At 46.8% G+C, this 27,867-nt stretch overlaps 1 protein-coding gene across 1 annotated transcript in view; it reads right to left on the bottom strand.

Moving 5' to 3' along the window:
* Positions 1-27,867, bottom strand: part of FRMPD3 (FERM and PDZ domain containing 3) — a 76,938-nt gene that overhangs the window by 17,268 nt on the left and 31,803 nt on the right. Inside the window, exons 6-13 of the mRNA XM_012644605.1 lie at positions 25,197-25,301; positions 21,151-21,258; positions 18,552-18,683; positions 16,978-17,097; positions 12,163-12,299; positions 11,702-11,828; positions 9,211-9,300; positions 7,345-7,524 (exon numbers count right to left, since the gene is read on the bottom strand). Of these exons, the coding sequence (XP_012500059.1) occupies positions 7,345-7,524; positions 9,211-9,300; positions 11,702-11,828; positions 12,163-12,299; positions 16,978-17,097; positions 18,552-18,683; positions 21,151-21,258; positions 25,197-25,301 (999 nt within the window). The remainder of the gene's footprint in view (positions 1-7,344; positions 7,525-9,210; positions 9,301-11,701; positions 11,829-12,162; positions 12,300-16,977; positions 17,098-18,551; positions 18,684-21,150; positions 21,259-25,196; positions 25,302-27,867) is intronic.

Raw genomic sequence — 27,867 nt, 5'->3', positions numbered from 1 at the left:
CAAAGACCAGGCAATGCCATACAAAAAAATCAGCACTTTTTCAAGAAAACTTCCTATTATCTGCACTATAATTTAAAAAGTGTGGCTTGATTAAGCCTGGGTCAGACTGAAGTCAGCTATGGGGGTGTTCTCTTTGGAATAGGGCAATGGTCTCCAGATAAAGACCCCTGAAGATTGACTAAAGAGGGAGCCATGGGGCTGTAGGTTGCCTAGGCCTGGGGCTCCCGGACCAGGCATTAAGAGCTGAAAGAATTAAGCAGAGGGAATGAGACCCTTCTCTGACCAGTGAGGAGGCTGCCGCAACAGTTCAGGAGAGAGGTGAGTAGGGCCTCCGCTAGGGTAGTGGCCATTCCAGTAAAAGGAAGGGACATCATACAGACCTGATAGAACTTGGTCACCAACTAGATTAGCCGCCTTTGGCTGTATCATTATCACCTGGGGAACAATTTGGAATCCAAACCAGCTCAGCTGTTAGATAAAAAGTTGTACCAGTTTTCTTTGCTGTCTCCCTGGATCCCAACATACAGCTTGAGTTGAATACTTTGTAGTTCATATATTCTTTTTTTTTTTCTTTTAACCGTGAGATACTTGCTTTAGATGTAGTTCATATAGATCAGGCGTTGATGCACATTTTCTATAAAGGGCTAGATAGTAAATATATTAGGCCATGAGGACCACACTGTTTCTGTCACAACTCTGCCATCGTATGTAGTGTGAAAATAGCCATGGATAATCTGTAAACTAAACGAATGGGTATGACTGTGTTCTAATAAAACTATATTTATAGAAACAGGCAGGTCGGATTTGGCTTATGGGCTATAGTTTGCCACCTGATCTAGAAGTGAGATTTCTTTCCAGCTAGATACAATTGCATTTATTCATCACACATCTCAACTTGTTACATTTGCTGACAGACAGAGATGGCCTTCTCTTTTGGAAATTCTTCTCTTGGCTTCTGTTTCTATGAAGTGACACTGTGTTCTGGCTCTGTAATCTCCGATCATCTTTGGCTGGCTCTTCTTGTGCAACCTCCCCACCCTGTCTATGCCCCAGGCTCAGTCTACAACCCTCAATTCTTCTCCCTCAGGGTGTCAGCTTTCACCTCTATGGTGGGGAATCCAAAATTCCGGTCTATTTCTCCCTTGAATTCTTTTCCTATCTCCAAACTCATATGGTGCTATGTTTATACCACACAGTCTTGTGCTGGATCAAATGCTATCATGAATTGTTTAATAGTTATTGTACATCAAATTACACTAAGGCATTTGGACTCTGCCCCACACGAAACAAGTAAGTTATGCTCCTATGGAGTTGATGCAATACCACTGCGAGGAAAAAGGAACAGTCTTTACCCTGAGGAACAATGGTTCTTTTCTCCAGTGAGAAAGGGGTTGGGGATGAGGTATTACTTTTGAGTCATTATTAGGAAGGGACAGAGGGGATGTTTGTATCTCAAGTTAATAAACACTTCTCAGTCACAACAGAATGATCAACCTTATATACAACAAAAGGGATGGATTTTGGGGGTGGGAAGAGAGTCAGATACCCCTTCCCACTGTACCCCGCCCCCGCCACCAACTGGCAGAAGGGTACAGAGAGGTTGGGTGTGGATGGCTGCTACCACCATTACCATGAAGGCCCAAGATTCATTAGGCTTGCATCAGGAGCATTCACAGACATCACTGCCATCCCTACTGCCACTGCTTTATTTCAGACCCTTATCATCTTCCTCCCAGACCAAAACTTCCCAAGGTATGTGTGAATGGGTGACAAGTGTGCTGAAATCCTGAGCCCCTCAGCCTCTGGCTATAAGCTGCCTTATCTGCGTGTGTATGTGTGCCTCATCTGTTTGTATGTTTTGTCATACAAATTGTGACATTTTCCCATGATATTGAAAAGGTTGGGACACACTAACCTAAGGATCTCCAATAGCTCCCTGATTGGGCCCTCTGCTTCTAGTCTCTTCCCACTTAGCTCTACTTCACCTCCATATTGCTACCTAAGGGGTCTTTCTAAAGTACAGTCTCATTGTCATTTAAGATTTTCACTAGCTCATCACCTATAGGATAAAATGCAACTGCCTTACCATGGCACACAAGCCCTTCAGGACCTGGACCCAACCTCCATCTCCAACCTTATCTCCCATCGGCTCTGCCAGTGCCATCCTCCATCTGTCCCTCATCTTATGCTCCAGCAAGGACATTTACAGCTCACATGTTCTTTCACACCTTCATACCTTAACCTATGCCGCTCCCTGTGGCTGAAAGGCTCCTGTGCCCTGCTTTTTCCACCCAGCAAGCTTGCTACATATTGGCTAGTGCCTCCTGGAGAGCATGAATGACTGAGAGATGCATCCATTCATTCCAGAACAGGGCCAACCCAGTTCCTGCCCTCATGGAGCTTACAATCTAGCAGGAAATAAGACATGAACCAAATAATCGCACAAATGACTATGACTGCAAGGTGTGATAAGCACTTTGAAGGGAACATAGGGATAGCTTCAAGAACATAGAACGTCCTGGAGCACTCTGTGGGTGGGTGGGTGTGCACATGTGTGTGTGTGACTAATTTGGTTTCAGAAGCTGGGGAAAGCTTTGAGGAAATGACATTGGTTGACAAATAGAATGAGGGACCATTTGACTGAAGTACAGGCTGAGTGGCTGACTGACTGAAGGACATGGCGGGCTGGCTGGTTGCAAGACTCACTCCTGCTCTGGCTGACCAGCAGGCTGCAGGGTAGGCGCACTGCCTACGGGTCGCATGTTCTGGTGGCTTAGCCACCTGGCCGGCTGCTTGGCTGGCTGATGGACAGAATTACTGACTGACTGGACGCCTGGGAGATTAACTGACCGACCGGCTTAGTTGTCTGACTTCAGTTTCCCCCTTTACCCCCAATATAGTCCAATGTGGGTAATAAAACAGCAGAAGGCAAAATCCTGCGCACAGAGAGGGCCAAGCATGCCCCCAGCTGGCTCAGCACAGCATGGCAGAGCACATCAGGAACCTCTCCTCGGCGTCCCCAGACAGCCAACTAGGCCCTGGCATGGGCCAAATGCCGCTTGTAAAAGCAACACAGATGCACTTTTTGCCAGCAGGGGTAAAAATCAAACCAAAGGCAGGCAAGCCAAGGGGTTGGATAGGTTTCTTAGAAACCTTCATAAACCACATTTTATTTTAAATAGGATTTTAATGATCCAATGTAATGCTTGTCCCTAAAGAAAGCACTAGAGCAATAAAGCTCAAACATGAGAATAGGAGACACAATCGGCCATGAGAGATCCCTTGGGACATTCCTTTGATGGTTTCTTCCCCCCGCCATGTGCTTCTGTGGTAATGGGGTATGGTAATGGCCCAGTGGTGTCTCAGTCCCAGGCTGCCATCTCTTGGAGAACGATATTTCAATACTACCTCATGTTTGCTCCACTAAGAGCAAGTAAGCTGAGTGAAAATTTTAACTAAATATGCCCAGGCCATCTTCCAGTGGAAAAGGAAAAAAGGAGAATGGAGTTTGGGGCATGAACGAGCCAGGAGAAGGTACAGCAGGGATTGATTTGACATGTTCTAGCCGCATCTCCTTCCCAGGGTGCCCTGGGAGCTCTCAGGCACCCAGCACTTTGCGATGCCAACTAGGGAGGGGATTGGCCCTGGGGTAACCTCGGCTCACTCTAGCATCCCTGAAAACAGGAAAAGGATGGGACTCCAGGGGCCTGGAGGGGCAAGGGTACAAGATGATGGTCCTTGAGACCCAGAAGGCCGGCACATCTGCACTCTTGCCTCCACAGCACAGGGAAATTTGGGCACAGCCAGCCAATTTGGGGGCAAGGCAGAATATCGCTTAAGGCAGTGGTTCTCAGGCCAGATACACATCAGCAGGGAAGACCTGTATACCCCTGGGCACACCCCCAGAAATTCTGATTTAAATGGTCTGGAAGAACCTGGGCATCTAGTGGTTTTAAAGTCTCCACACATGATTATAATGTGTGGTCAGAGCTGAGAATTGTTTTAAATGAATAATTTTAATAATATCACCAGGCCCTTCCAGAATATTCCCAGAGCAGAGGGGAAGCGGGCCAAGTCTGGTTTCTAACTTCCACGTCTCCTGTTAAGGATGCTCAACAGCCTTGCTTCAGGGCACCTATGCAGTGGAGTGCTGCTAAACGTTTCACAATGAGTTCTTTCAAGTCCTGATTGGTAACGGTGGCCAATTTCCCTGGTGCACGTAGTCCCGCCATGGCTGCTCTCGAGCTATCAGTGTGATGGCACTGAACGCACAGTTAGGAGAGATGTGTCCAACTGGCTGTGGCATGCTGTGTGAGCCGGCTCCAGCACACCACTGACGCTGTGGGCAGACTCCTGCTAAGCCCGGGGAAGCCATTCTCCAACTAGAAGCTTCCCAAACTCTGTTCCCACAATTCTTTCCTAGAGGAACCTCTCAGTAACCACAAATATTACTGACATAAACTGCCTCCAGGAAGCTTTCCTTAATACCCCCAGCCAGAATTTTGCCCTCCTCTGTATTCCCCTAACACTCTCTTGCTCTTCTATGGTACCTTCTGTGGTCTGCCATGTATTTGTGCATTTCTTTCCTACAAGATGGTAAGCTTCTTGAGGGCAGGGAACCATGTTTTTTTTTTTCCCCTTCTTTTTTTTTAAAAATCTGTGTATCTTCTGTTGTGTTTAGCATGTTTCCTAGCAATAATATTAATTAATAAGTTGATACTAAATGACTGTCAAGTGGAAACCTTGACATTTTTTTCCTCCCTCAATCTTCCTTTTTTCCTTCTACCATGATATCATCCATCTTGCCTCTGCTGTGCACATAGCACCATTCTACGGTACACTCGGGATCCGTGCAGTAGGCAGCAGGGTTAGGTGTGATGTGAGAAGCCATGTGTAGTGTCTGTGCAAGAGTGGTGCGTTGGGGAGGATGCGCACGCACATCTCACTGATTCTGCACGTTTCGCATCCGCTTTTTCTTTCTCATTACCACTGCTGTCCCTCCAGCTCGGGCTCTTATCCCTCCACTCCTGGACTAGTGCCACGGTCTCCGCCTTGCTGCCCTGGCTCCACACTAGGCTTGCTCCCACCTACCTTGCACCCTGGTCCAAGTCAATTTTCATTTAGTCGCCCCTGTGCTCAAGGACCTACCATGGAATCCCACTATCCTACCACGTTGACTCGAAATTCCTCAGACTGGCCTTCGAGGCTTTTTAACAAACTCGTTCTGCCCACCCCCAATCTCCCCAAGCTCCTTTCTCGGTATTCTCCTCTCTAGCCAAGCAACTATGCCTACCGACCTGCACATATGGCTTGCTTATTTCTGTGCTTGCTCCTTGCCTTTGAACACATCCCACTTCTCCCTGCTAATTCATGCCTATCACTTCAAGATCCTACTTAAAACACCCTCTTGTGGGAAGCCAGTCTGGTTAACTCCTTCCTGTTCTTTTCTTCCATGTTCCACACCACACTTAACTATAACATTTACTTCACATTACTTTTTCTTTACTGCTGTTTTGCTTTTGAAGAAATAACAGGTCTCATTTGTTGAGTACTTAGGATGTGCCAGGCAGTGTGCTTAGACATTTTACGTACATTTTCTCATTTTATCCTGACAATGACCTTTTGAGATACGTGCTCCATTTTGCAGTTGAGGGAATCAGGGTTCAGAGAGGTTAAGACACTTTCTCAAGGCCACACAACTTGGAAGTAGTAGAGCTGGGAGTTGAACCTGGTCTATCTGATTCCAGAGTTCTATAGCTGTTCTAAAGTTGTTTTTAAGTTAGGCCATGTGTCTTTGTGAGTCCAGTCTCCCCAGTAAGAGTGTAGCCTCTCTGGGGCAGCATTCATGCCCACAACTGTGTCTGGATCGCTTCCAGAAAGAAGCACAGTGCTCCTCACTCAGGCAACACCCACCGATCTCCCGCTCAGCCTGTCTTCTCCCAGAGCTCTGGGCATATAGGTCTCAAAGCTGTGTATTCTCAAACTAGTTGCACTACATGATCACCTGGGAAACTGAAAAAAAAAAAAAAATGCTGGATGCCCAGGCTGCACCCCCGACCAATGAAATCATAATCTCTGGGAGTAGGATCCAGGCATCTGGCTTTTTTTTAAGGCTCTCAAGGAAATTCTATGGTGCAGCCAATATTGAGAATCACAGAAGACGGACCAGTTGGAAAACAGTTTTTCTGTTTTACCCCCTTTTATTTCTCAGGAATCCACATGTCCCCTGCATGCCTTGTCTTTCCTCCCCGTTCCCTGCCAGTCCATTTGGCCTCTACCCAACAACATCTGAGGAGGGCGGCCACCATTGGTCGAGGAGGTAGCCAGAAGCCAATTAAATGTTGGCTCCAAGCAAGTTCCTAAACCAATGGGAATCCTATGAATCACAGGTGGAGAAATTAACATATTAAAGCTTTCTGGGTTTCACAAATACAAAAATAAAGCAAATAATTTGCTCTTTTAGAAAGAGCAAACACTCCACCTCTTAATCGGCTAACAATATCTCCCCCTGGGAAATCCTTTAAGAAAGAAAAGTTGCACCTCCTCTAAGAGCTTCCGCCAGCTGGCAGGCAGGCCTGCCCCCAACCCACACTGGTCACTGGTATTCAAACAGGAGAGCCGTGGAGGGGGTGGCTGGCCATGGCTGCCAGACTTTGCACAGGCAACAGCTGCTTGCCAGTCCAAAGGAGCTGGTCTATGGGAAAGGTTCTAAGGTTCTGGAAGAGATGGATTCCAGGAGGTGAAATAGGGACTAAGCTCCGCCTGCTCCCCCGCTCCCCAGGTGCCCTAGGGTGTTGTGTCCATGTGCTCAGACATCACCCCCTCCATGATTCCGAGTGTGTGTGTACCTATGGCAGGGTCCCCCTCCTGTGTGCACACAGAATGGGTAGATGTGAGCCAAGATATTCATCCTTTCAGCCTCTGGGACAGCCAGGCAGGGCCTGGGGTGGACAGAGTCTCTGAGTCTACTCCATTCACCCCAGTGTTCCATGTGAATGTAATTTTCTACGTGTGCTATGACATGAGAAAGATCAGAAAGCAATGGCCTGAGGGTAGCTCTAAGTTCTCCAATTCCCTTGCCCTGTGCTGAGGACCTGTCTCAGGTTGATCTGACACACCCTAGCCTTCCCTAGTGCTGGTGGACCTTATTATGTGGTCAAAACAGCATGTCCCAGAGGGTTGAGAAGGGAAAGAAAGATGAGCCCCAAAGGGTCCAGAGTCTGAACCTCTTCAGAATCACTGAACCTCACCTAACAGGCTCAAACTCTCTATCTCAAGTTTACTTCTTCCTCTGTTCCCAAGGCCTTTTTCTGGACAGAAGTAGCCCCTCAAAGCAGGGCTTACCTTGGCATCCATGATGCTTGTCTCCACCCGGGCCACGCCCTGGTTCTCCCGGAACAGCTGGATCTTGCTGATCTTGCTGAACTCGGACAGCACAGTGGTAAGGTTGGTTTTGAGGTCAATAACATGGCTGATGCCGTGACGGGGTCCCACCAGGAGAGTGGTGGCTGACTGCTTCTCGTCCTGATGCCCAAGCGTGTGGCAGGCAGCATTCATAGAAAGAAGGGGTGGAGGAGGTGGGGAGAAGAGGCAGGAGGAGGAAATAGAAAACATGCATTGGACTGGTTCTGCTGGGGGGATCTGGAAATATCTGAGGCTCAGCGCCAGGGCAAGAGGACAACGTTGAGGGGAAAATGGTTTGGGACTCCCCTGTTCCCAGGGTAGGGCCCCATATCATCAGTTTCAGTGGACACCTTGGCCTCAGCAGCAGGGCTGTCTCTGGCAATATCATGAAGTAGGTGAGGTTTGTTTGGGTGTCTCTGGAGCACCCTCCCCTACCAAGCCCCAGGGACTTTCCATTTGTTGCTGCAGGCCATTAAAGGCCACCCCCAACCTCCCGCGTGCTCTACCTGACTAGGTAGCATCCTGCTCTTAACCCTCGCCCCACCAACAGCCACTCAAACTTGCATTTCTCACCCCGTGCGAAAAGCTAAACTGGCCCAGTAACTCTGCCTGAGGCGTTAAGGGGTGATTGGGCACTTCATGGGGGCCTCCCTCCCTAAGAGGACATTTGCCCTTAATAGGCACTCCAGCAGTCTGAACTGAAAGGAATGGCCGAAAGGAATTTCAGCAGTGGCAGGTGGGTGGAAGAAAGATTTGAGGGTGTGTGGGGGTAGAGGGAGGGGACGGTGGGCTCTCAGTGTTCTGCAAATCCCAGTACGTAAATGGACGCTTCTAGGCCTGGTAGACTGGATCTCCTTAAGTGGTCCTGACAGACTTCTTGGAGCGATCAAGCCTGAGCCCTCTGCCAGCCTATTCCCTGGCATTAACATCACCCTGAGGAACCTCTTGCATCTGCCTATAAACACTTTGATAAGTGGCTTTCCACCAGTGTGCCGCACTAGCATGACAGTGCTCCTGGGAGCAAGACAAGCACCTGGATCCAATCAGCAAGATGATTTGAATTTCCTTTCAGCAGGGTAAACTAGCCTGGGGCACAGTCTTGAGTGTGGGACCAGCTGTGCCTGCCCCAGGGTGTTTTTGCTGCAGCCTAGTGCCAGGCCAAGCAGGGGGAAGTATAAGCACTCACGAAAGCTGGGGTTGGGGACTGCTGGAGTAAGTGGAAGGGAAATAAAAGAGAGCAGGGGTTGCAAACTATAGCCCGTGCACCAAATCTAGCCCACTATCTGTTTCTGTATGGCCCACAGGCTAAGAACAATTTTTACATTTTTAAATGGTTGGGGGAAAATATCAGAAGGTCCATGTCTTGTGACTTGTGAAAATTACATGAAATTCAAGTTTTCATGTCCATAAATAGTTATTGGCACACAGCCACGCCCATTTGTTTCTGCATTGTCTATGGCTGCTTTCTCCATATTGACAGGGGGGCCAAGTAGCTGCCACAGAGACCTGTATGGTGCCTTGCAAAGCCTAAAATCTTTACTATCTGGCCCTTTATGGAAAAAGTTTGCAGACCTCCAAAATACAGGAAGGGGGACACAAAAGGGCCATGAAGGGATACTGAAAGCAAATATCTCCTACTTTATCATTTTACCAGAGGCAGGGCCAGAGCACCACGGGGAGGGAAAGGTACAAGGAGGAGGAAGTGGAAGGAAGGTCTTTAGAAATATTTGCCCCTCCTGCCCCCCACCCAAGGACAAGAGCCAACAAAGGGCTCCCTCCCGGCTTCCCCCACCCCGTCCCACTGACCAGGCCCACAGTGTTGAACAAAACGCCAGTGAAGGTCGGAAGTTCATTCAGAATTCGAAGATACTGGAGCTTTGCCTGAGTTGCAGAGCCCTGTGGAAACAACCCACCCAGAAATATGAGAAGCCTGAAGAGCACAGGAAAAGCAAACCCACGTTCTCAAAGAGGAGTCTCACCATCCTGGGACAGGCACTAGTCAGCAAGCCACACTGTGGGAACATGAGGAGGCCCTCTGTAAAAACCGCAGGAAGCTTTCAGTGTGCACAGCTCTTACCTGGAGCATCCCTGCTACTTCCTCATTCTAAAGCATCCAGCTGACTCATTTTGTTCTTCAGTTCATTCCGACACTTGCCCCAAGTGTGACACCCTACCTAATCTATACCTCCCTACTGAGAGCCTTCGGACCCCTAGAGTCACCTACATACTGGCCATCTCCAGCCAGGGGTCCCACTTGATGCCTTTAATACTGAGTGCCCCAAAGTCCCAAACCTGCTCTTCATCTGACATTCCTGGTCTCCATCAGCGTCTCCCGGGGAATCGAGCCAGAAACCCACGAGTCACACTGGACTCCTCCTTCGTCCTCTCATCTGAGCACCACCCGTCACCAAATCATCTTGATTCTACCCTCTAATACCTGCTATCTCTCTTCTCTTCTCTAGCTCTGCAGTCATTGCCTCGACATTCCCACCTGTGTCAAGGTGACAGCCAGGTTACCTTCAGAACTGACATTCTTTTCCCTCTTTCCTTCCAGTGCCTCCATACAGTTAGAGGGAGCATCCTAAAACATAAGTTTATTGATTTATTTACTTGGAGACAGGGTCTTGCTCTGTCACCCCGGCTAAAGTGCAGTGGCGTTAGCCTAGCTCACTGCAACCTCCAACTCCTGGGCTCAAGGGATCCTCCTGCCTCAGCCTCCCCAGTAGCTGGGACTACAGGTACGCACCACCATGCCTGGCTAATTTTTCTATTTTTTTTTTTCTGTAGAGACTTGGTCTCGGGAAGTCTCACTATGTTGCTTAGGCTGGTCTTGAACTCCTGGCCTCAACTGATCCTCCCACCTCGGTCTCCCAAAGTGCTGGAATTATAGGCGTGTGCCACCATGCCCCATCAGCTTCCTGCTTAAACCCTTCAATGGCTCTAGGCTGCCTATAGGATAAAGTACAAGCCCTTTCCTTGGCACACAAGGCCCTCCATGGACTGGCTCCTTCCTCCTCTCTTGCTCCTACCCCCACTCCTTGTATATCCCTTGCACTCTCTGTACTTGCTTTTTAGGCTGAACTATTCGCATTTCTTTCCTTGCACCAGGGTCTCTGATATCTCTGGGCCTTTGTACAGATGGATCTCTCTGCCTGGCAAAGTCTTCCTCTTACTACCCATGGCCGCCAATTCATCCAGATATACTCCTACCTGTCTGTCCTTCAAGACCCAGCTCTGGCATCAAATACACAAATTCCTGGCCTCTTCCACCTCCCTTGAGCTGGGCCTGGTGTTCCTTCTCTGAGCTTCCAGAGTGCCCACGCTTATCGCGCTGTGTTGGGACTGACTATTGTGTTTCCCCACTAGACTGTGCCTGACTGAGGACCAAGCCCAGGCCCTCTTCATCTTTGTATTTCCAGCTGGAGCACTGGGGCGCCTCAGAAAATGTTAGCTGAGGAGATGTTGGTGAGCACTGGTGCTCTCAGCTGAGAAGAAAACAATCTGATTAAATATGCAAAGCAAGGTAGGAATGGCTTAACTCCCAGGGGAAATTTGCATCTTAAAGGAGAAGCTAGTTGGGAATAGGAGGAATCTGAAATGGGTGGGAATATCTGGGGGTGACCGTGTCCCGTGTCTACATCTGCATGCTGATTCTCGTGCTTCTCGCCACCCTCCTGCTTCTCAGGCAGGAAGCACAAGGAGACTGAGCCTTAGGAGCCTAAGCAGGGCCTGCAGGGCTCTGGGGAGCAGGGAGTGGGAGGCCCTCAGAGCACTAAAAGGTGGAAGCAGTGACCTGAGCCCTTCACACTGCACGGTGACCCATTCTCCAGGTCAGGCCTTGTCCCTTAACTCCCCCCCAACCCCTGAGCTGGGTTTTTATCTCCCAGAATTCCATATCCCAGGACCGATAAATTAGAAAGCTGTTGAGGGACAGAGCAGTCATTTCCATGGAAAACATGTGCCTCCCTAGGGTCCAACGCTTTCCACATGACAAGTGCTCAGTCAGCACTGACTAATCGGTGAAAGGACCTGAGAATTATCTCCTCCTACACCTTAGCCCCTTTGCATCGAGGGCCCTGAGCTCTCTCAGCGACGTGCCACTGAGCTATCTGTGGGGGAGGCTCAGGCCTCTCCATAACTGCTCCTATACCTGGCCAAGCTGGATGGGCACATGAGTCAAAAAGAGTGGTGAGGATCCCCAGAGGATCAAACCCTGCTTAAAAACCTCCCAGGATCCCCCTGTGGCCAGCAGTGCCATAGTGGTAGCACGGCGCACCCAGTGGCCTACTTTGGGTACCTTGGTGCCGCAGGAAGGATGTGTTTGGTGAGCCTTCAGTTGCTGAGAGAGAGATTTCCGGAGGTTCTTCTCTTTGATGCCCTGCAGGAGGGAGGGGGGAAGAAAGGGTTCCAGGCCCCACTCCTTCCTAAAGGCAGAAGAAAAGTAAGAGATTAGTGAGAGAGACACAGTGGGGCAGAGAGAGGAAGATGGTAGGACAGAAATTGAAAGTGAGAGGTAGAGGTGGGGGACAAGAGACTGGGAAAAAGAGAAAGAGAGATGGCAACCAGAGAGTAACATTGGTCATTGTTCCCCAGTAGAAGCTGTAGCTCTAGGGCCTCACAGTCTAGGTGTGAGGAACTCCAACTTTCACTCCCATCCTGTGTCCTACGTTTCCGAAAAAGCACGGCATAGCTCAACCACTGTACCGTTTCCCTGCATAACTATTTGCCCCCATCCCGAAAGGCCCCACCACAACTCACTCCACATTCTTCAGCGAGATCTTCTGACTAGGTCGAGTGGCCGAAACAGTGATATAGATGTGGAGGGCAGCAAGGCCCAAAAGCATCTCTGGCTTGGGGTCCATTCCAAAGCGTTCTCGGATAACATCGTTCCGACTCTGCGAGAGAAGGCAGTCCAAGCCCATCAGTTAAAGGATATGTTCCCTCCCCATCCCCTGATCTACTCCCTTACATCCCGGTAAAGAATCATGGTGTCAGTAAGGCATGCTAGATCAAGGGATAGAGGAAGGTACTGCCCTTGGGGAAGAGAGAGAGAGGAGCCTTGCGTCTCAGAGATGTTATTTGCTTTATTCAACAGATAGTGGACAGCCTCGTTCTCAGTGACAGGTGCACACAATGGCAAGGCACAAGTGGGCAGAAAGTGTAATTCACCACAAAAGCAAGACATGGGACCACTCCCTATCTTTCCTTCTCTTACAAAAAATGCTCCCACTTATTCTTGGGGGTCTATACTTATGCCCCAGCCATACAAGACTTCTCTACTAGCTCAAATGGGCACAGGGAAGAAAGACATTGAGTGAGACTCTCCATAGGGCTCTGGTCCAGAAGCCCAGGGTGAGAAATGGATTGCAGGGATGGGGTAGACAGTCTGTTCCTTGGGGCCCAAAGGACAAAAACATTGATGAGTCAATCTTCCCTATGCTATCCTAGAGGGAGGGTCCCCTTGAACTGCTGGCCAAGGGTATGATAACCCCTAAACCCCGAGGGTCACAGCTCCAGCTATCAATGAGTCAGCCTTGGTTAGACCAGTTGCCCATTTTGTTGAGGTGGAACCAGGATAGGCTAAGGGACTAGGGAGCCACAGTGGTATCAGGATAGTATAGGAGAGGGCAGAAAAGGCATACTTCATCAGTGATCATCTATGTAGAAAATCCAATGGAATCTACAAAAAATTACTAGAACTACAGTTGTCCCTTATTACCCACGGGGGATTGGTTCCAGGACCCCCGCAGATACCAAAATTCATGGATGCTCAAGTCCTTTACACAAAATGGCATAGTATTTGCACATAACCTATGAAAATCCTCCTGTATACTTTAAATCACCTATAGATTACTTATAATATCTAATGCAATTTAAATGCTATATTAATATAGTTATAAACTATAACAGTTATTATACTGTATTTTTAATTTTCTATTATTTTTACTGTATTGTTATTTTTTTTTGATCTTTTTCAAATATTTTCAAAATCCACAAATGTGAAACCTGCGGATATAGAGGGCCAAATGTAATATGTGAGTTTAGCAAGGTTTCAGGATATAAGATCACTATGTAAAAATCAATTGTATTTCTATATGCTAGTAACAAATAATTGGAAATTGAAATTAAAAGTCAAAATCATTTACAATAGCATCAAAAATATGAAACAATTAGGGACAAATCTGACAAAATACGTGAAAGACCCATACATTGAAAACTATAAAGCACTGTTGGGAAAAATTAAAGAAGACCTAAATAGATATAGAAATACTATGTTCATGGGTTGGTAGACTCAATATTGTTAAGATGTCAATTCTTCCCAAATTGATCTACAGATTCGTCATAATCCCAATCCAAATCACAGCAGGTTTGTGGTAGAAATTGTCAAGCCGGTTCCAAAATTCACACGGAAATGCAAAGGACCTAGAATAGCCAAAACAATTTTGAAAAAGGAGAGCAAAGTTGGAGAACAAATACTACCTGATTTCAAGACTTATTACAAAGCTTCAGTAAACAAAAGAATGTGATGTTAGCGTAAGGATAGACAAATAGATCAATGGATCAGAATACAGAGTTCAAAAATAGATCACACATATATAGACGACTGATTTTTGACAAGGGTGCAAAGGCAATTCAGTGGAGAAAGGATAGTCTTTTCAACAAACGGTGCCGGAACAACTGGATATCTATATGTGAAAAAAAACCCCACAAAACTTTGATGGATATCTTGCACCACATACAAAAGTTACTGCAAATGGATCACAGGCCTAAATGTAAAAGCTTAAACGATAGATCTTCTAGGAAAAAAAAACAAAAGAAAATCTCTGTGACCTTAGGTTAGGCAAAGATTTCTTTGATATGACACCAAAAGCACTGTCCATAAGAGGAAAAACTAACAAATTGGATTTCATCAAAATTCAAACATTTGCTCTGTGAAAGACACTGTTTAGAAACTGAAAAGGCAAGCCATAGACAGGGAGAAAAATAATTGCAAATAACACATCCAACAAACAAATTGTACCCAGAATACATAAAGAACTCTCAAAACTCAATAATAAGAAAACAAACAATCCCATAAAAAAGCAGTCAGAAGAGCTGAACAGACACTTCACCAAAGAAGATGCACGACACCAAATAAACACATGAAAAGATGCTCAACATCATTAGTCATTAGAAGAATGCAAATGAAAACCACAATGAGATGCCACTACACATTATTAGAATGACTAAAGTAAAAAAAAAATACTCAGAATACCAAATGTTGATGAGGATATGGAGAAACTGAAACTCTTATACATGGCTAGTGGGAATAAAAGATGGTACAACCACTTTGGAAAACGCTATTGGAGTTTCTTTTTAAGAAATTAAAGAAAGATCTACTGTATGATCAAACCATTCCTTTCCTAGGTATTTACACAAGAGAAAAGAAAGCATATGTCCATACAAAGACATGTACATGAATGTCCATAGAAGCTTTATTGCAATAGCTAAACCTGGAAACAACTCAGATGTCCATCAACAGGTGAATCAATAAATTCTGGCACATTTATACCATGGACTACTATTTGACATACAAAGGAATGAACTGTTGATACATGCAACAACATGGATGGATCTCAAAATTATGTTGCACCAAATAAGCCAGACCAAAATAAGTGTACATCCTGTATGATTTTGTTTATATAAAACTGTAGAAAATGCAAACTGATCTAGAGTGACAGAATGCAGGTCAGTGGTTGCCTGGGGCTGGAAGGGATGAATTACAAAGGGGCCTGAGGAAACTTGGGGGGGTTGGATATGTTCAATATTTTGATTGTGATATATGTCAAAACTTAATATTTTATGTTTTTTAATTTTTTTCTTTTTCTTCCAGGAATACTGCGTTGAGACAAAACTTATCACACTGTGTTCTTTAAACATGTACAGTTTGTTGTGTGTCAATTAGACCTCCATAAAGCTGTTAAATATAAAAAAGAAGGAATACAGCAGAAGTCCATATCATCATGAAGGGGAGAGATAGGGTAGGCATGGTCTTGTCCCCAAATTCTAAAATATTAGAACCAAGGCAATTCCCAAGATACTTGAATGAAATAATTCTGGGCAAACAAAATGAGAACCAGACTTATAAAATTCATAGAGCAACCATAACATGTTATCCCCTAGAGGGTTGGTGAAGGAACCTGAGGCTGTTTGAGAAATGTTCCTGCTGGGCATAGTACCTCATGCCTGTAATCCTAGCAATTTGGGAGGTGAGGTGGGAGGATCGCTTGAGGCTAGAAGTGCAAGACCAGCCTGGCCAACATAGTGAGGACCCATCTCTACAAAAAATTTAAAAATTAGCTGGGCGCAGTGGCACATGCCTGTAGTTCCAGCTACTCAGGAGGTTTAGGCAGGAGGATCACTTGAGCCCAGGAGTCTGAGGTTGCTGTGAGCTAGGCTGATACCATGGCACTCCAGCCCAGGTGACAGAGTAAGACTCGTCTCAAAAAAAAAAAAAAAAAAGAATCACTGTCCTAAAGCAGTGGTTCTCAAAGTAGTCTTTTGGGCATCAGAGTCCCCTGGAGGGCTTGTTAAACGTAGAGTGCTGGGCTCCACCTCCAGAGTTTCTGATTCAGTAGGACTGGTCTGGGGCCTGAGAATTTGCATCTCTAAGTTCCTAGTTGATGCTCATGCTGCTGGTCCAGCGATCACACTTTGAGAACCATTGTCTGGCCTTAATCATAAAGCCTATGCTTGCCATGACCTACCAAGCCCTTCATCACCTGCTTCCTGTCTCTCCAATTTCATTTCCAACTGCTCCTTACCTCACAATCTCTACTCCCGCCATAATATTAATAAAAATCACTACAGTGCTCTCATCATGCCATGCTGTTTCATGCCACCATGTCTTTGTAGTGCAAGGCCCTTTGCTTAGAATATGTGCCCTGCACTCCATCACTCTACACAGCAAACCTCCATTCATCCTTCAAGGCTAAGAGCATGCCTGTATCATGCTCTTCCTCTGCGAAGCCTTCACTGTCTCTCCCCCATGTAGAGTTGGACAAATGCTTCCTGGATGCCCTCATTGACACTGTACCCTGCTGCTGTCATTCATATTTGTGCACAAATGTGCTCTAACGAGCCAGGACAGCTCTTTGTTCACCTCTGATTGCCAGTAGCTGGCGTAAGTCCTGGCCCAGAGTATGTGTTCAGTAAATGTTTCTGGATGAACTGAATTGGGAATCGTTTCCTTACTGGAGCTGGGCATTAGGGGTTGGGACCCCTGGAAACCCACATGGGCTTGTTAAGCCTTGAGATCCTGTGAGGATGCCAGAGTTACTGGGGTCACTTGTTCCTGAAAACTGATGAGATCTGAGTGGACAGATAAATAGGACTTTGAGCCAAAGCCAGCTCAGGTCACCAGGCCAAGCAACTTGGCCATGGTCTACAATGGTAGCAGAAATGGAAAGGAGCTTCAGAGATACCAGGAGGTTGGAAAAACTTACATAGTGACTGCAGTGTGATGGCAGAACAGCCTGCCTGCTTGTTTGTCCACTGGTCGGTCTGTCTGTGTGTCCCCAAGCCAGACCCTACCTGGATGTACAGGTACTCGAAAGCAGCAGGGTCCCGACGCAGGAGCTCCACAGGGTCTTTGGGAAAGAAGCTTATTCGGAAGAGGCATTTCATTCCATGATAGTGTGTCCGCTGCACCACCTGAATCCCAGGATGAGAGGGGAGAGGAAAAGAAATCTGGAATCAAAGGCCGAGGTGGTGGGTAGTCAGCTCAGTGGCTCCTTAAGGTGGGGCTTGGGGAAGAGCCAGGCTGTTGATTCCCATTCTGTCTCCCACTTGGCTGATTCCAAATCCCCTTAGAGGAAAGTGATGAGGACCCAGGTCTTTTCGCACTTCTGACCCATAGTAACAGCACTTTTTAAATCACTTATCCAGGACGTGACCTTTATCAACAATTGGATCTAAGGCCCACGACTCTAGGTAGAAAGAGAGGGCTCCTGGGAACTTCTCAGACTCTTTTCTTACTGTGGGACTGAAGCCTTTACCTTGCAGAGGAGCTCAGCCTCGAGCAGAGGAAGTTGCTGATTATGAAGCCAAATCAAAGATTTAAAATCCCATGTCAAAGTATAGATGAAACAAGTTGGCAACATATTGGTAATTGTCGAAGCTGGGGATGGGTAATAGGATCCATTATACTATATTCCTTCTACTTTTGTGTATGCTTGAAATTTTTCATAACAAAAAAGTTTAAAACCCCATTTGGAACAAGAGACCAATTGTATTGAAAGGGCTGCACGGGAGCTAGGGAGGCACTTAGGCCCCCCTCCAAGCAGGGCACCCACAACCTTTCCTTCCCATCTGGGAGTTTCTGGATTGCATTTGGCCGAGAACTAAACTTGAAGATTCTTTCCAAAAATCCTTTCATCTTTCATTTTTTTGTATGTGTGTCTGGTATTGGTTTTTATTTGGCTTCCATGTGGGTTCTCAGAAGGTATTTCTTCCTAACTGTTCCTCTTCAACTCTGTCCCACTCTACCTGGGAATATTGACTGGCTGCCTTTCTGACACTTCTTGGTGCTTCCCTGTTAGTGAAATGCTGTCTAACAATCCTGGATTTTCCCAGCCTTCTTCCATACGGGGAGGGCCAGGAAGACCAGACAGTTTTTCCCACTCCACCTTGGAAGGTGATATGGGTGGCATGCTGCCTGTTCTTGGCCCTACTCAGCCCATTCTCAATTCCCACTTGTCCTACTCTCACTAGATTACATTCTCTGACCCTTCTGTATTACAGCCTTCATCCAAAAAGCCAAATTTCCTCCTTGGGAGCAGAAAAATCTAGCAGGTGGGGTTTGCAGGACGCAGGAGACTTGCCACTGCTCTGTAGAACTCAGCATTCCGGATGCCCTGCAGTGACTTCCTACCCCACACTCTTCCTGCTAGACACTGACACTCATAATCTTCATGTCCTTCTCAGGTCACAAAGGGCATTGTCAAAAGCCCTCTGGAGGTGGGTCGTATCAGCTTTGGGTGAGAACTGTGACTTCTGGGAGCTGTCTGAGCATATCGTTATGTTTCCAGACAGGGAGGGCCTTAGGTCCCCTTTTATACTGGAGGCCACACACAAAGCTATCAAGCCAGGAGAAAGGAGTTACTTACATAAGCCAGGGGCTGCTTGTCCTGGAGAAGCAGAAACTTGTGATTCTGTTCTGGCCCAGCATACTCAAGGACAAGAGCAAAGTGCTCAATGTACCTCAGGGAAAGACGGTCCTGTAATGTCACCATCACATCCTGTGGAAGAGAAAAGAGCCTTGATAGGGAGATCCGTTCTGGCTCTAAGCTATTCTAAGCACCAAATGTGGGAGGGGGGATTGAACACCAAGAAAGACAGTCCTGGGGAGAAGGCCTGAGATACCAGCCTTTATGGCAGCCCCAACACTATGCTTTGGGATGAGTAAAGTGACCCATGAGTGCTGCTCAGAGGCCTAGGCCCTGGGAACATCAAAGGTGCAGGGGATAGAGGAAGGTGTTTCTGAATTCCACCCGGCCAGGCATATGGCAAAAGAAGGTCATGTCTCTCCTTCCCTCCCTCTCTCCTTCCATTCCACAAATTATTTCCTGAATGCTTACTAAGTGCCAGGCACTGTGTTGGTTCTTCCCTCACCTTTTCTTGTAAGTCAGAACGTCCACTCAGGATTGTCCATCAACAATTTACTTAGGAATTAACAAAAGCAAAAGCTACATTGATATGATTAAAAAGTGTACTATTTCTGGATTCATAATCTAAATCAAATGACTTGAGTTACTGGCAAAATGTTCACTTGTGACCGTATTTGGCTTTTACAGACGATCAATTTAGCAACTTGAAAAATATATCCAAGCAGAGGAACTATGTCATGTGTCTTGTGTACAGTCATAAATCTGACTACTTCTTCGCTTCGTCTGCTCTGCTGCCCTACTTTTAATATTAGGGTGTCTGGAAACATATTGATGGGGGCTGCCCAAATGTCAGTTTTGAGACTTCTGCCACCTATTTGCTGTGACTTTGGCTTATACACTGGGATCCAGCGTGTGTGTGTTCATGGAGTCGGCATCTCTCAGCCCCCAAAGGCTGGAAAGAAGCAGGCTTGGGAGTGTGAAGCTCCCTTACAACCAGGGTTGCCAAACAAGCCCCCCAGTGAACACTGAAAGACGTTCAGCCATTCAAATGTTAGGCTGGAAATCGGTGAATACTTGAGAGCATCTCTTTGTGTTATCCAAGTAGTCACAGAGGCGCCAGTGTTACTGGAGCTCTGTCAGGGACAGATGAGGTTTTCTTTACAGTTCGGCTGCATTGGGATTGTGGACAGCCAAGCCAGTGATTGCCAACTGGTGTTACAAGTGTAACAGCCCCTGTGCCAGGCTGTCAATTCACCCAGGTACCTCTCTGGGACAAGTGGCTTGGCAGCCTGTCAAAGTCCCAATAAATAGCCAGCACACCCTTCCTGAAGTCAGAGAGAGATCACGAGAGAGGGGAACACTGCTGTCCTGGAAGGCTGGGGCTACCTGGAAGCCACAATTGGCGGTGATGATATAAAGTGAGAGAATCTTGGAGAAGCCTCGAAGGGGAAAGAGAGGGCAGTAAACACTCCAGCGTGGGGACAGAATTTATAGTGGACATACCAACCCGTGAATGAACAGTGAGGAGGATTCTGACACAAAGAGATATCCACATCTGGAGGAGGGACATTTGGACACCCCTTGGGTAGCCTAGTTCTGTTTCAATGCTCCTTCCCATAGCCTGAGACCTTCGATAACCCAGAGACCATCCCATGGCACCCTAAGGAGAACATCCTAGGTCCCCTAGGGGACCCACCCAGGCCTAAGCCTTCCAAAGAAATTCTTGGTTCAATCAGCATGGTTTTGTCACAGTGTATTGCAACGAGGGTGCTACTGGCACTTTGGGCAGGACAATTCTTTGTCATTCAGGGGCTGTCCCACTCCCCGCAGAACACTTAGCATCTCTGACCCCGAGACACCAAATCATTGGGATGGCCCCAAAACACCCACTGTCTTTCTGGAGAGAGTCCGGAAGAAGCAGGAATGGATATTTCGGTCCCAGAGCAGAGTGGATCTGGGGGGTTAATTTCATCATCGCCTCTACTGCTCAGGACTAAGAGAATCACTACGACTTTCAGACGCCTGGCTGAGCTGTTAAGAATCACAGCTCAGTAATTGCTCTTCCTGAGAAAAGAACAGCCAAAGGGGCTGTAGCTGGACTTTTCAAATCTTGGTTCACTGCTTAAGATCTGGTTGTTATTTAAAAAGCAAGGCCTGGCTGAGCTAATCTCTCAAGAGATTGTGTTTGTTTATTTCTGTGCGTAAACTTGCGTAGGTGTCATTGTATCAGTATAAATCACTTTTGCTTATTATAAATAGTTTAATAATCTTCACACTCCTTAGTTCCTAAGTTCCTGAAGGACCCTGTGTGATATGAATACAAAACAGTTCACAAGTAGATGTGAGCCCATGTGCCCACCCGTGTGCACACACACAGTTTTAACAGTGACTAGCACATAGTTGGGCATGCAACTTTCCACCACCATCTTCATCTGAGGACTGCGTTTTTGCAGCCTTGTGCTCACGAGCAGTGGGAGCTAAAGGCCTTCTTGCTCTGGCAGCAAGCAGCGATGTGTAGACTCAGAGGAACACGGGACAAACAGCCGTGTGTACTCTGGAGGGGTCAATGCTGGCCTGGGAGAGGAGACTCTGTATATACCTTAACAGTGGTCCGGCCATCAAATGTGAATGATTTAATCTGCCCATTTTCTAAGAAAACCTTCAGGACGTTGGGGATGAGGAGGAGAGCTTCCTTCTTCATCATTTTCTGTGAATAAGCAGAAAAGAACAAGGAGAGAGGCTCATTTAGGAGGAGGGAAGCAAGAGGAAGAGTGTGGAAAGGAAGAGAGAAAAGGTGAAAGGGACAGGGAGCCAAGGGTGCAGGAGGACAAAGAGACAGAGCAAAGAGCAGATCATAATAATGCTACATGGGGACCGGCACCAAATTCCCCAAGAAGACACTGGGCCATGCCAAAAATTCGCCCTTCATTTAAAATCATGGTGCACCCACTGTGGTTCAAATTCGCCCCAGCTTAGAGCAGTGCTTGGCCCACAGACATCACATACCCCCTGAAGGGCTGATGAAGGGCCTCCTTTGGAGCACACCTCATTCCTCTGATTTTACCTCCTGATATGTCCTTTCCCACCAGGCCCTTCACAAGCCATTGATGCCTTTGCTCTGCCATTCCCTCTCCCTCATGGCATCCTAGGCCCTTTGTGACCTGGCCCCTGCCTACCTCTCCAGAGTCATGTCTTGCCATTTCCAGTTCCCATGCCTCTTTCTTGCCTCCATACCTCTGACACGTCTTCATCATTCAGGGACTGTCCCACTCCCTTCAGGACACTTAGCATCTCTGATCCTGAGACACAAAATGCCAGTAGCACACCGAATCTTCGGGATGACCCAAAACACCCTCAGGCATTTCTGAAAGGTCTCTAGGCATGAGCAGTACTGACCCTGACTGAGGATCACTGGCCAGGCCTCTTTCTGAGCACCTGACAACTCCTTAGCAAAAGTTTTCCTGGCTCAGAGGTTTCTTGATTTATAGAGTGGTGCATGTTAAGTTCTCAGTAAAAATTCGTTAAATAAAGGCTGTTTTCTCTGCCTTTCTCTTTTCCTCCTTGACAAACTCCTATTCATCCTTCAAAATCCCACTTGATTGTCAGACACATGGACCTGGTCTTCCCATGCATTCCTATAGCAACTTATACAAACCTCTCACAGTGCTCTTAGTGTATTTTTTTTAACTTTGTAAAGAAATGTTTATTGGTTTGCTCAGTATAATACTTATTATAGTATATTACTTATTATAGTATATTACAAACAGAACAGGTGGTTTATAGAATTCTTTCCCATCTCACTTAATTGATCCTCAAGACAACTTGGTGACATAAGTAGTGCTGGGATAATTTTTTTTTCTCTTAGCGTATTTTTGAAGAATATTTGTCTTTCAGAATCAAATGGAGAACTCAGAGCACAATAACCATGTCCTATTTATCTTTGTAGTACCAATACTAAACTGAGTTCCTGGCACACAGCTGGCACTCAATAAATGGCTGCTGATGAATGAGCAGTAGGTGCTTAATATGTACTTACTTGAATGATTACATTTCCCTGGGTCGACACCATCAGTTCTGCAGGAACTAGAAAGCTACATAGATGGCCAGAATCCTTAATTCTGGGCATTCATTGAGCCTCTATTGTATGCCCAGCACTGTGCTATGTCCCCATGGGGGCTACAGCAAAAATAGAGAACTCAAGCCCAGTCTTACACTCATGTTATAGTGACCTGGCATACACACACATTAGAAAACCAAACCAGCAGGTACAAGACAGCTAAAGTTTCCTAGACAAGGCAAATTATATTTTGATTTTGAAGGAGATGGTGGATGTGGATTATTAGAGAAGCCAGAAAAGAATAGTCCAGATCTAGAAACTGTCACAGATCAAGGACAAAGCATGGAAACAGGAACAAGCAAGTCCCTCCTGGGTTGGGGTATAGTTGCTGGTGGTGGGGAGTCAGGAGTCAGGTTTGGCTGGGGTCAAGCCAAGGTGGGAAGTGATGGGATATAAAGCTGAAAAAGTGTAACTCTCTGGTCCTCTCTCTGATCCTGAGATGCCTTGCCCCTGCTAAGCCCAGAGGCCCTGGATCCCCGGGCTGATGACGCGCAGCGGCGGCAAGTTTTATTTAGCACACTGGGTTGGACTCAGATAATTACTTAATTGATTTTGTTTAAAAATAGAGTTGGCAAGGAACGCCCACAGGATTTATTTTTGCTCTGGCTGCTTAATAAAGCCTTGGAACACAAAGGGAAAGGGATGATAGGACAGCCTGGAGTCACCTGGGCCGGGAGGCCCCCAGGTCCCAGGTTCGGACCAGTGATGAGGCTGCTGTGGTCCACACTGGCAGCAGAGGTGCTGTAACATCAGGTAGTTTCCTGAGCACAGCGAGAGTTGGAAGATTGATGTCTGTCTCTCTCCCAGACAAGAGCCTTGCACCATGCCTGGTGGCCTGTCTAGGAGAAAGAGAAGCAACTCTGGGTGGGTCCTACCTACTCTGGAGCATTTGTGTTCAGATTAGACTGCAGTGGGGGCTTGATTCTGCCTGTGGCCCAGCTGTGATGTGTGGAGAGGGGAGCCATGGTGGAGGAAGGAGAGAGTGGAGAAGGGAGAGTGGAAGGGAGACGAAGAGAGGGGAGGGGAGGGAGTTCCTCACTGGGTGGCCAGGCCTTGATTGATTACTCTGCAATGTTGAGATGGGATAGGATGCACCTGTCCGTACTTCCCAAATTCAAATCATATGTCCTTGGCTTTTCAAGGGCTCAGGACACAAATGTCCTCTTGGTGACTTGGAATTCAGGATCTGCTTCAATCTGATCTGCATGGACTCCATACTGCTCCCTTTCCTCTCTGCTCACCAACCCCCGCTTCTTTTTAACCTTTTCTGCTAGGATTGACATGGATCCCAGCCACCAATGATTCAGACAGCTTGCCCAGTGGGGTCCTGTAGTCCCTTGGGCTTGCCAGCCTTCTGTACAGAGAAGGAGGAGGGCATGGGCTGAGCTTGGGGATGAGAGTCAGGGAAATAGAGATGGAAGACACCTGTGTTCTCTATCCCTTCTTCTGAATGACTCTGCCTCAAAGAACTACAGAAGTGCCTGGCATCCTGCTGATTTCTCTGCTCAGTCTGGGCCTGCTAGCCTCTCTCAACAACTGCAGCTGTGCCTCAGTACGTAAATGCCAAGGGCCCCCCTGATGGCCGTGCCTGCCACAGCCTGCAAAAGCACACAAGTGCCTATTAGTTCCAGCTATCCCCTCCCCACCCCCACTGGGATGTCATCAACTTCTGCAGATTCCTGGGGGACCCTGGGCCGGAACCCATGACTGCTGAGCACACATCTTTCTGCTGTCCACCCACATCTTCTTATTTGCACATCTGGAGCAGACAGCTTGCTGCATGTAAACCCCACAAAGCAGCGAGAAAGACTACAACTGGCCAGGACCCCCCCTCCCCACTAGATTGTTAGCTGAATGGCATGGGCTCTCAAACATTGCCTGCTCCTCAAAACAATACCACCCAGTGGTGGATTGTATATTGTCTCAATCTGAACCACTGGCACCCCTCAACGTCGCTGAGAGGTATCTGGTAGCAGGGAACAGGTATTTATTTTGCCTCCCCTCTAGCACTGGGAAAACAGTAGGTGCCTAATAAAAACTTGGTGCTTTAATGAGAGTCTGTATCATTTCCCCTAGGCAGATTCACCCATCATGCAGTCTTCTCCAGTCAAGATATGGGGTTGCAGGATCACTTAAATGTAAAGAGAGCTCTGTTTCAGCAGCCACTCGTTCCCTGGAACTTCAGAAAACCATCACTTCCTTCCTACTTCTATCAAGTAGCCAAAAGATGCCTATGGAGCACTTGCTCTGGGTGTAAGCTATTGTATCAGGGATGGAAATTCCTCTAAGGACCAGGAGGATCCTGGCTGAACCAATACTATTCCTTCTCCTCTCAATGCCCAGGGCCTTTCTGGATCTCACACACTCCTCTTCCCTCACTACCCCCGCCCCACCCACAGCACCAGGACCCTCCCACTGCAACCCATTCAGAATGCCACCATGCACCCTGAGTAGCCCCACAGGGAGACCTCGACAGCCAGGATGATTCTGGCTGAGGGCTGAGGGGAGAGAGCCAAAGCTGCACTTACTGCATCTGTTTCTCCAACTGCCACGTGCTCGGAAAATCGAACCTTCACAGGGTTGGACCTCAGCTTGGCCTTCTTCGCAGCACTGATGAAGGCAGATTTGGGGGACTGAAAAAAGAACAGAGAGCTGGTGAGTTGTCGATCCGTGGGGAAAACCTGACCATTGTCATGTCAGAGTTAAGATGTCCCAGTACAGGTACACTTTGCCTTACTGATTAAGGAGTCAATAAATAAGTATTGATTACCCAGTTGGTATAAGGCAATGTACTAAGTGCTTCCCTATATGATTGGTGTGTTCTGAAAAAGTTGGGCATGAACTGAAGTAAACTGAATCCTATTATTAATGTTCTATGCCTAGGGGAGTTTGCAAAAAATTCTTTAGTAATGACATACATTGAATTTTTATATATTTGGTTTTCTTTTCTTTTTTTTTTTTTTTTTGAGACAGAGTCTCACTCTGTTGCCCAGAGTGCCATGGCGTCAGCCTAGCTCACAGCAACCTCAAACTCCTGGGCTCAAGCAATCCTCCTGCCTCAGCCTCCCGAGTAGCTGGGACTACAGGCATGCGCCACCATGCCCAGCTAATTTTTTCTATATAGATTTTTAGTTGTCCAAATAATTTCTTTCTATTTTTAATAGAGACGGGGGTCTCACTCTTGCTCAGGCTGGTCTCAAACTCCTGACCTTGAGCGATCCACCTGCCTCGGCCTCCCAGAGTGCTAGGATTACAGGTGTGTATTTGGTTTTCTTAATGTGAGACAGATCTAAATGGTGGTTTTTATTACATCTGAATATAAGCAACCCAAATAATTTACAGAAATGGTCTTATCTCACAGATATGCCCTGACCCTAAAAAGAAGGCACTAACAGTTATTATTGTAGATGTGGCAGAAAGGAGACCTAGCACACGAACATGATTTATCTACAGTTGCTACACTATTCGGGAAGAGAGATGTAGGAGAATTAACCCAGGTCTCCTGGCTTTCTAGTTCTGGGCTCTGCACCACTTTGTTTATCCAATTCTGTAAGAAATGCCCAAATAATCAGCTAGGTTCTTTAGTTCTTAAAACGTTGCCCACAGGCCGGGCCCAGTGGCTCATTGTGCCTATAATCCTAGCACTTCGAGAGGCCGAAGCAGGAGGACTGCTTGAGGCCAGGGGTTTGAGACCAGCCTGAGAAAGAGGGAGACCCCGTTTCTAAAAAAAAAAAAAAAAAAACAACCATAAAAATTAGCCAGGTGTGTTGGTGCATGCCTGTAGTCCTAGCTACTTGGGAGACTGAGGCAGGAGGATCGCTTGAGCCCAGAAGATTGAGGTTGCAGTGAGCTATGATGATGCCACTGCATTCTACCTGGGGTGACAGAGCAAGATCCTGTCTTGAAAAAATAAAAATAAAAACAAAAAAGTTGCCCACAAATTCAGCAGGAAGCATGATTAGCAATCACTGGAAACTAAGCCTTTCCTGGGTGCTCTTTGGATTCTAAGTCCCTGCTGAGTTCTGAACAGCCCAGCAGCCAGGAAATGCAGGAGCCAAGCTGAGGGGCATCCTCCTGTCTTTGGGGACACTTATTCATTCATTTGACAAATTGAGGGAGAGCCTACTACATGCCAGGCACTGTTCCAGGTGATGAGGGATAGAGCAGTGAATAAGATAAACGAAACTCCCTGGCCTCATGGAGTGTCCTTTCCAGCAGGGGTAAACAGACAATAAACAAATGTCTTTTAGATAGCAATTAAGGACTGTGAGGAAAAATAAGGCAGGGTAAGAGACTACACAAGAGGATGAGTGAGTGAGGATGGCAGTGGTGGGGGAGTTATTTTAGCAATGTTTTTTAATTTTTTTTTATTTCAGCATATTATGGGGGTACAAATGTTTACGTTACATAAGTTGCCCTTGCCCCCCATCCTCCCCCTTCAGAGCTTCAAGCGTGTCCATCCTCCAGACGGTGCGCATCGCGCGCTCATTACGTATGTATATACCCATCCCCTCCTCCCCCTCCCATCTGCCCGATGCCCGATGAATGTTATTCCTATATGTGCACTTAGGTGTTGATCAGTGAAACCAATTTGCTGGTGAGTACATGTGGTGCTTATTTTTCCATTCTTGGGATACTTCACTTTTGAAATATATAATACATTATTATTAACTGTAGCTACCATGCTGTGTAATAGATCTCCAGAAACTTATTCCTCCTGTCTAATTGAAACTGTGTACCCTTTGAACAGCATCTCCCATTCCCTCCTTTACCCCAGCCTCTGGTAACCACCATTCTACTGCCTACACTTCTATGAGTTAGAGTTTTTTAGATTCCACATATAAGTGAGGTCATGTGGTATTTGTCTCTCTGTGCCTGGCTAATTTCATTTAGCATAATGTCCTCCAGTTTCATCCATGTTGTCACAAATGACAGGATTTCCTTCTTTTCTATGGTGGACTAGTATTCCGTTGTGTATATGTACCACATTTTCTTTATCCATTCATCTGTTGATAGACACTTAAGTTGATTCCATATCTTGGCTATTGTGAATACTGCTGCAATGAACATGGTAGTGTAGACATCTCTTCAACATACTGATTCCAATTCCTTTGGATACCCAGAACTGGGATTGCAGGATGTTATTTTAGACAGGATAGTGAGGGAAGACCTCTCTGAGGAAGCGACATTTAAGCAGAG

Source organism: Propithecus coquereli, unplaced genomic scaffold (genome assembly GCF_000956105.1).
Source record: "Propithecus coquereli isolate 6110/MARCELLA unplaced genomic scaffold, Pcoq_1.0 Scaffold104, whole genome shotgun sequence".
Classification (NCBI taxonomy): domain Eukaryota; kingdom Metazoa; phylum Chordata; class Mammalia; order Primates; family Indriidae; genus Propithecus; species Propithecus coquereli.
The sequence above is the reverse complement of the archived record's forward strand: the minus strand, read 5'-3'. Positions and strand labels throughout refer to the sequence as shown.